This window comes from Rattus norvegicus, chromosome 3 (genome assembly GCF_021556685.1).
Source record: "Rattus norvegicus strain SHRSP/BbbUtx chromosome 3, alternate assembly SHRSP_T2T, whole genome shotgun sequence".
NCBI lineage: Eukaryota > Metazoa > Chordata > Mammalia > Rodentia > Muridae > Rattus > Rattus norvegicus.
In genome coordinates this window covers 19,408,345-19,416,079 of record NC_141536.1, presented here as the reverse complement: position 1 = coordinate 19,416,079, position 7,735 = coordinate 19,408,345, and the positions used below count along the sequence as shown (strand labels likewise).

Here is a 7,735-nt window from a genome sequence, read left to right as displayed (position 1 = left end):
AACATATATACACATACACCACACACACATACGTGACACACACACACACACGCACACACACACACACACACACACACTCAAAGAAAAGCATTATATTTAAGCTGTGTAATAAAGATTTCAAAGGACAATAACATGATTGCAAGAATAGAATAAACATGAGTTGTGAATTACTGTGATTGCAATCTAGTTTATGAACTAGAAAGAAAGTGAGATAGAAAACATGGTAGAGATTAATTAAAGATTGATGTCTAATTCAAAATACTTTTGGGAAAAATGATAGGCAGAAAAATGTGTACCATGACACCTAGCTTTTATTTGAGTTCTGAGAAAGTATTCAGGTCTGTATTCTATCCATCTCCCTACTCCTGTTTTAAAGAACTGTAAGAAATGTCACAAATAAACCACAGTCTTCATATTAAAAGCTACAAGCTGGGTGGGATGGTACACACCTTTAATCCCACCATGTGGGAGGCAGAAGCAGTTGGGTCTCTTTGATTTTGAGGACACCCTGGTTTACAGAGTGAGTTTCAGGACAGCCAGAGTTACATGGTGAAATCACTCCTTGAAACCAACCCCCCATTCCAAATTCTCCATTCATCAAAGAATTAGTTAAAACAGTATGTAATACAGCATGTTTAAAAAATGTAGCTTCTGCAGGCATAAAAACTGTAAAAAATTAACAGAAAGTAATCACTGGAAAAGAAAAGAGATGCATACAGGCAGTACAGGCAGTAATTTTCTCATTTAAGGTAGAAAGAAAAGTGTTTTCACCCATTAGGTATATGTAGACATAAAACAAAAATAATCTTGACTTGCAGAGACTGAAGATGACTACCTCATCTAATTATATTGTCTGGATATTTATTGAATATGCACAGAAAAGTTGATGAAAACCAGTAACTAAGACAACCATTGAAACTTGAAAAAGAAAGAACAAATGGATGAGGCACTGTGAAGAAGGAGGAGTTTCATATTTTGTGGTAAAATGGCATAGATATCATGGTTACATGCAAACACATGTGTATTGTCATAATCAGAGGCATAGAAATAAGGACCATCCAAAAGTTGAATTGACTCATGACAGTAAGTAAGATTAGAACAATGACCACATTTTTATTACATATATATGGTAGCATAGTTATATATCATTATTATTTTGTGTGTAGATACATGTTTGTAAATTGTTGTTTGTGTGAGTGTGTGTGGGATTTTATCAATCCCTTCTACCCTCATCTTGAGTAAGCTCAGTTCACTTAAAAGAACACCATAATTAAAAGAACAAATTTGTCCAAGTATTAGCATCTTTTCTTTTCCTTTCCAACTCTGATCTTCCCTCTTTGCAGATGATGTAGACCATGACTTATGGCCACTAAAAACAAGACAGAAGTGACTGAATTCGTGTTGTTGGGATTGTCCAACAGGCCAGATATGCAGCCAGTAATTTTTGGAGTTATCCTTACCATGTATCTGATGTCAGTTTTGGGCAATACCCTATTAGTACTTGTCGCTTGTTCAGACCCCAAACTTCAGACCCCCATGTACTTCCTTCTCAGCCAGCTTTCATTGATTGACATATCTTTAACAACTATCACAATTCCTCAAATGCTGGTGCACACATTCTCTGTTGATCGAAGCATTTCCTATAACCGTTGCATGACACAATTATTTTTCTTCATGGCTGTAGGCAGCATGGAAGGCCACTTACTGGCTGCCATGGCATATGACCGTTATGTTGCCATCTGTGACCCTTTAAGATACTCTGCCATTATCAGCCATAGACTCTGTCTGAGAATAACATTGACCTCATGGGTGGTAGTCAGCCTTAACAGTCTCCTGTACAGTGTGTTGGTCACTCGTTTAACCTTCTGTGGAAACCAGGTCACCCACTTCTTCTGTGACATCACTCCTCTGCTGAAACTCTCCTGTACTAGACCAGTGCTCAATGAAATGTTAATTTTCACTGAGGGTGTAGTTGTGGTGGTCAGCCCCTTCTTCTTTATTTTGGGCTCCTATGTTCGCATAGGTTTTGCTATTGCCCACATGCATTCAATTACTGCCCTGAGGAAAGCTCTGTCTACCTGTGGCTCCCACATTCTCGTTGTGCTGCTCCTGTATGGCTCTGTGATTCGCATGTACCTCAAACCATCATCTATCTATGAGTTAGACCAGGATCGACAGATTGCCATTTTCTACACACTGATCACCCCTATGCTAAATCCATTAATCTATAGCCTCAGGAACCATGAAGTTAAAGGAGCTGTCAGGAGGCTTCTTAGAAAACTTTGCATCCCAGGAAGCTTCCACATTGGCTCAGACAAAGTAAGAATGATGACTATTATGAGACCCAGTGTTTAATCTAAGACCATCTTAAATAGCTTATGTGATCTCTTATTTATATGATGAATCATATTCCTGTAGGATAATCATTGATATCAACTCCTTCTTGGGTGAAGAAAAGGGAATTATGAATAAATGGTTGTCAGACTCTTTGCATAGAATATTATCAAAGTGTAAGCCAGAATATACTTTCAATTCACTGAACATCAAGCATATAACCTTAACCCCAGAAATGAGTCATCACTATAGTAGCAAATCAATATAGGTTAAAGAAATCAACCTTTTTCATAGTCTTGTGTCTTACACTGTTTTCCAGAGTGAAGTCAAATTGACACACAACACTCTTGTACAGTAAGTTAACATTAAAATAAATCATGGGTGGAAAGGAGTAATCCTTCCTAAAACGTATATATTCAAAGTCTCTCAATTCAACATCATTTTAAGCTATAACAATAAGTTCAATGTTTATATTTTAAATTATATAATTTTTACCTCCAGATGTCATATCATGGTCATATTAATGTTATGATATGCATTAGGTAGTCATGAAATGATGTTTCACAAAATTTTCAAAAATTACATAATGTTTGAAGAGATAAAAATACTACGTAGAACTAGAAATATCCAAGGTATCAAAACATAAGTGATACTCGAAACTGTGTGGTGAGTGAAGTGACTATAGAAAAGAGAGGAAATATAAGCCAAAAGCTGATATGGATGGAATGGGGGAGAGAAAGTTTTAAGAAACTTGGCAAGACGAAGCCAAAATTAACTGGGTCTGCACAATTGCTTTTTCACAACATTTGAACAGTTATGAGTCTACATTAGTCACCACCTCCTTCAATCATATGCTTTTCTGAGCAAACTGTAGAGCATGGTAAAGCTATTGATAAATACAGAAGCACGTAGAAGGTAGTTTGATAACACAGTCATTATCAATACAACATCAAAAGTTTCCTTTCTTGGCCTGTGATTTCTCTAGCTATGGTTTGATTATGTTTACAATATCAACAATGAATTTTCTACTGAGAAACAAGGCTCAGGTTTAACCTAGAGAAGGGTTTCTGAACCACCCCACACCCTATGTATCACGTACGCAATTTTGCCACTATTACACCAGCAAACACTTATTGCTTGATGGGTTGGTTTTAACATGCAGGAAAGGACTAGATAAGATCATTTATGTCTTTTTTCCACTAGGAGGCAGGATAACTGCCAGGATCCTCCCATGTGGAGCAAGTTGAAATGGAACAGTGTAGGAATCTGTTGTGGCTTTAAAGTCTGATGGTCTCTGGACATTCTAGCTCTCTAACTATACTGAAATTCTTATAATAGCTTCTAAAAAGTTATAAATTTTTTTTTGCTCATTCTGAGGTTTAAAAGCTGCTGGCTTGGGTAATTAATACATGTAGCCTAACAGTGAAGATTATGTATTATTGCTTTTATTTTATCTTAACAGGAACTGCAGGGCTCTAACTTTCAGTTTGTTAGTTGAAGTTGCAGGAAGAAAAAGGGACACTTTGAAAAGTGAATCCAGCATTTATTTTTAAGTTGTAAAAGGTTTCCTGTGAAAGCTCTCTAAGAAAAAGGGGGGAAGCAGAAAGATCCTAAGTGGAACAAGGGTAATTCATGCTCCTCTCTTTGTCCTCAGCACTTATACATCTTTCAGAATACATGATCTCATGGTAAAATGTTCATCACAAGTTTATATATAAGTTCACATCATAAATTGAAATAGAAGTTTATAACAGAGAATGTTTACATGCATATTTATCTGGAGTAATTATCTAGCTAAGCATTCATCACCTGTCAGAGCTTCACAGATTCATTTTATTTAAAAACCATAACTAATTTATTAGTCAAGTTTTGTGTAGAAAAACTTTTTGTCCTAGCACTTATAATAAACTGTTACTTTCCTTTTTATGACCTTTAGTAAATGATTTTTACCACTTCTTAGTATGTGCTCTGAGTAATAGAAAGACTGCTTACTATCATAAGCAATTTATTGGTGACACATGGGAGATTGACAGAGTTCTCATTGAAGCTTTGAATATCAGAAGATACATAATAGCAGTCCCACTATAAAAGAGCTTAATAAATACTTATATAATTTTGGGAATTCTTATAGGATCATCATAAAGATTTGAGACATCATTTATTTGTCTATATAACATCACTACAAGAAAATACATCCTTGTAGATCTGCAGAGATCTGCCCAAAAGGGTGTGCTAATGCTAATACCCAGTGATACACACACACACACACACACACACACACACACACACACACACACACACACACACACAGCATATTTTTTTTCTTTTTTTCGGAGCTGGGAACCGAACCCAGGGCCTTGCGCTTGCTAGGCAAGCGCTCTACCACTAAGCTAAATCACCAACCCCCACACAGCATATTAATAGCAGGTTTCTTTCCTAAAATGATTTTCTCCTGGCTTTGCCCACTTGAGATCCATCCCAGATTTTAATCTAAGGTGGTCATCTCAGGAAGATCATGTGCTAGTTATTAGCTTGTCTTATGATGTCTTCTGACGGATAATACCTTCTACCACCATGAAAGGTGCCTAGGAGGAAAAATTTCCTGCTCAGTTTGTAATTGATTCATCTATGCTCTACATGCAAAGTGAATTGTATTTTCAGCAGTAGCTATGCTAGAAAATTGAGAGCCTATGTTGATTTGGATGGCTCTGGGAACCATTGACCAATATCCAATACATGATTACTCTGTTCCCAACACTGAGGTTTTATTTAATAATTCACATTCTTCAGGGGCAGTGTTGTTTGCCAGAGCATGGTATCTCTGTTCATTTTCCAGTTTTGGTTATAATTTCCATTAGCTTACAAATTAGTGAGATTTCATATTGTTCTTAGTTTTTGTTAACTTGCCTTCATCTTTTCTTTATCTCATTCTTTTTAAGCTTTCCCTGTTTAAATATTTAGTTACTAGACCCCCTTCCCCAGGTCATTTCAGAGGTGTCATGAGTAAGACCTGCTAGTGTATAATCAAGCCAGTTCAGCATTAAAATAGTCATTCAAATCTTGTGTTTATGCTCTTTCTCTAAGTAACTACCCTATTCTTCTGTATATGTCTTTGTTTTGGTCAGGGTATTTAATATGTGACCTCTTACCTTGGTAAGTTTTTAGTTGTGCAATATATTATTATTGGTGATGGGTATTTGTTAAGAAAGTAAGAACATTGTAAATGCCTTTACCAAAAAAGGTTGGGGGGAAATATAAGGAAACTAGTTGAGGTAATAGATAGAGTGGTAAAGGTTTTGTATTTATGTGTGCTCACACTCCTCAAATTATATTAAATATTTTTTTCATTTTTATATGTGTATGTGTGTGTATTTATATGTGTATTTATATGCGTACACATGTTTGTCTGTGTGTGTGCATATGTGTGTATGTGTTGTATTGTACAGACTAGGTGAGTGCTCTAACCACTGAGCAACATTTCTAGACTTAAATCAATCTCTCTCTCTCTCTCTCTCTCTCTCTGTGTCTGGTGTGTGTGTTTGTGTGTGTGTGTGTGTGTGTGTGTGTGTGTGTGTGTGTGTGTGTGTTGGGAGTAGAAAGTGTGTATCTATACATGCGGATGTCTGAGGAAAATCTCAGTAATCATTCCTCAGGTGCCTACCATTTTTTTGTTTGAAACAAGGTCTTTCATTTGTCTGCAGTTCACCAAGTAGGTGAGGCTAACTTGCTAGTGAGCTCTAGATATTGGCCTGTTTCTGCCCCTTACATCACCATCATTGAGTTAACCATGATGTTCCACTATACTTGGGTTTTTGCTGATATTTTATTTTTGAGATTGTATTTTAATTATAACATTCTTCCTTCTCTTCCCTTTCTAAACTCTATATACTCATGTCTGTTCTTCAAATTTATATTTTCATTTTCATTAATCGTTATGGTATGAGTGTATGTATGTGTTTGTACATACATATAAATTCTCAATGTAACCTGTTTATTCAATCTAGTATTATGGTTATGTACGTTTTCAGGGTTGAACACTCGGCACTGAACAATCAGTTAGTTTGCTTTTCCTTGGGAGGCCACCTCGCAGCTTCTAGCTTTATCCCCTCCCCTGCAGTGCTAAGGTTATAAGTATATACTTCCGTGCTTAGTTTTTATGTTGGTGCTGGGGTTTTGAATGATAGACACTATTCTCACTGAACTATCTATCTCTCAATTCTCAGAATGTTTTATTTCATCTGAGAAATGTATAATAAAATTATTAAAGTTATTAATAAAATTGTAACATAATTAAGTTGAATAAATTATATCCCTCTATCTTTCTTTACTATTGAATAATGTGGCAAAAGCAGGAACTTGCTTTTCTCCCCTATTGTCATTGAGATGTTGCTTCTGATGAGAGTTATATCTCTGGAGATGCCTACTCCTAGTTAAACAGAAGGTGGAATAGCTAATTTGTCCTGCCCTGCGTTGACTGGAACCATCAGCCACATAAAAAAAGACACAATGGACAGAGATATTTATCTGTTTACAAAGTCTTCTTAATTTACTGCATCTGACCTGTAACCATCTGCCACTCTCATAAAAGATTACAACTTTTAAGTTCTGGTACAAGACTTATAAAATGTTACTATTCAGGAGTGGTGTTGTACACCTTTAATCTCAGTACGCCAGAATCAGAAGCAGCCAGATCTCTCTGGCCAGCTTGGTCTACATAATGAGTTCCAGGACAGCCAGAGCTACAAAACTATGTGACCCTGTCTCATAAATAAAATCAACGGAACAGCAAACAAATAAAACATCAACAACATGTTTGCAATGGAAGTGGCAGAAGGAGAGGCAGATGAAAGTTTAGGTGGGAAAATCAATTGTGTTTAATCAATTTTGAAAGAGAAAAAACATAGTTCAGTGCTCATTGTTCAGAGATGGAATAACATGATGGCCAACCCTTGATGAAAATAACCAAAGCTCAAGTCAGAGCAGCCATTCCAATAGCGAACATATCCAAAAAGCTAAAGTTTGATTTGTATTTTTGTAGGTTCACAAGGATTGCCCAATGCAAGGTGAATCATCTAGCCTTAAATAAAACTTCAGTGTGTTGTAGTTATCAGGAAATAGAACTGCTAATACTATATTATTAATTTGGTTTGTGGTCAACATTGTAATAACAGTGGGAATTTTCATGTATTTCTTTATACTTTATGCTCATTTGTATAGACAGTGTCACATACTTGTCACAATTTGTGCTCAGTATTTGAAGCAGGTATTCTGAGAGCTTATCAAAATGTAAAGTAATGAAATAAATAGATTAATAGAGTAAGATATGGGATACAGGGAAAGTACACTTGGTTATCCTGAAGCACTGATTCAAATAGCTTTGTAGCCTTGCAACTAAAATTTA

At 36.0% G+C, this 7,735-nt stretch overlaps 1 protein-coding gene across 1 annotated transcript; it reads left to right on the top strand.

Annotated features, from left to right (window-relative positions):
- Positions 1 to 1,362: 1,362 nt before the first annotated feature.
- Or12k5 (olfactory receptor family 12 subfamily K member 5) lies at positions 1,363 to 2,355 on the top strand. The gene is given in 1 exon segment (NM_001000824.1): positions 1,363 to 2,355. A coding segment is annotated over 1 exon segment (993 nt).
- The last annotated feature ends 5,380 nt before the right edge of the window (positions 2,356 to 7,735 follow it).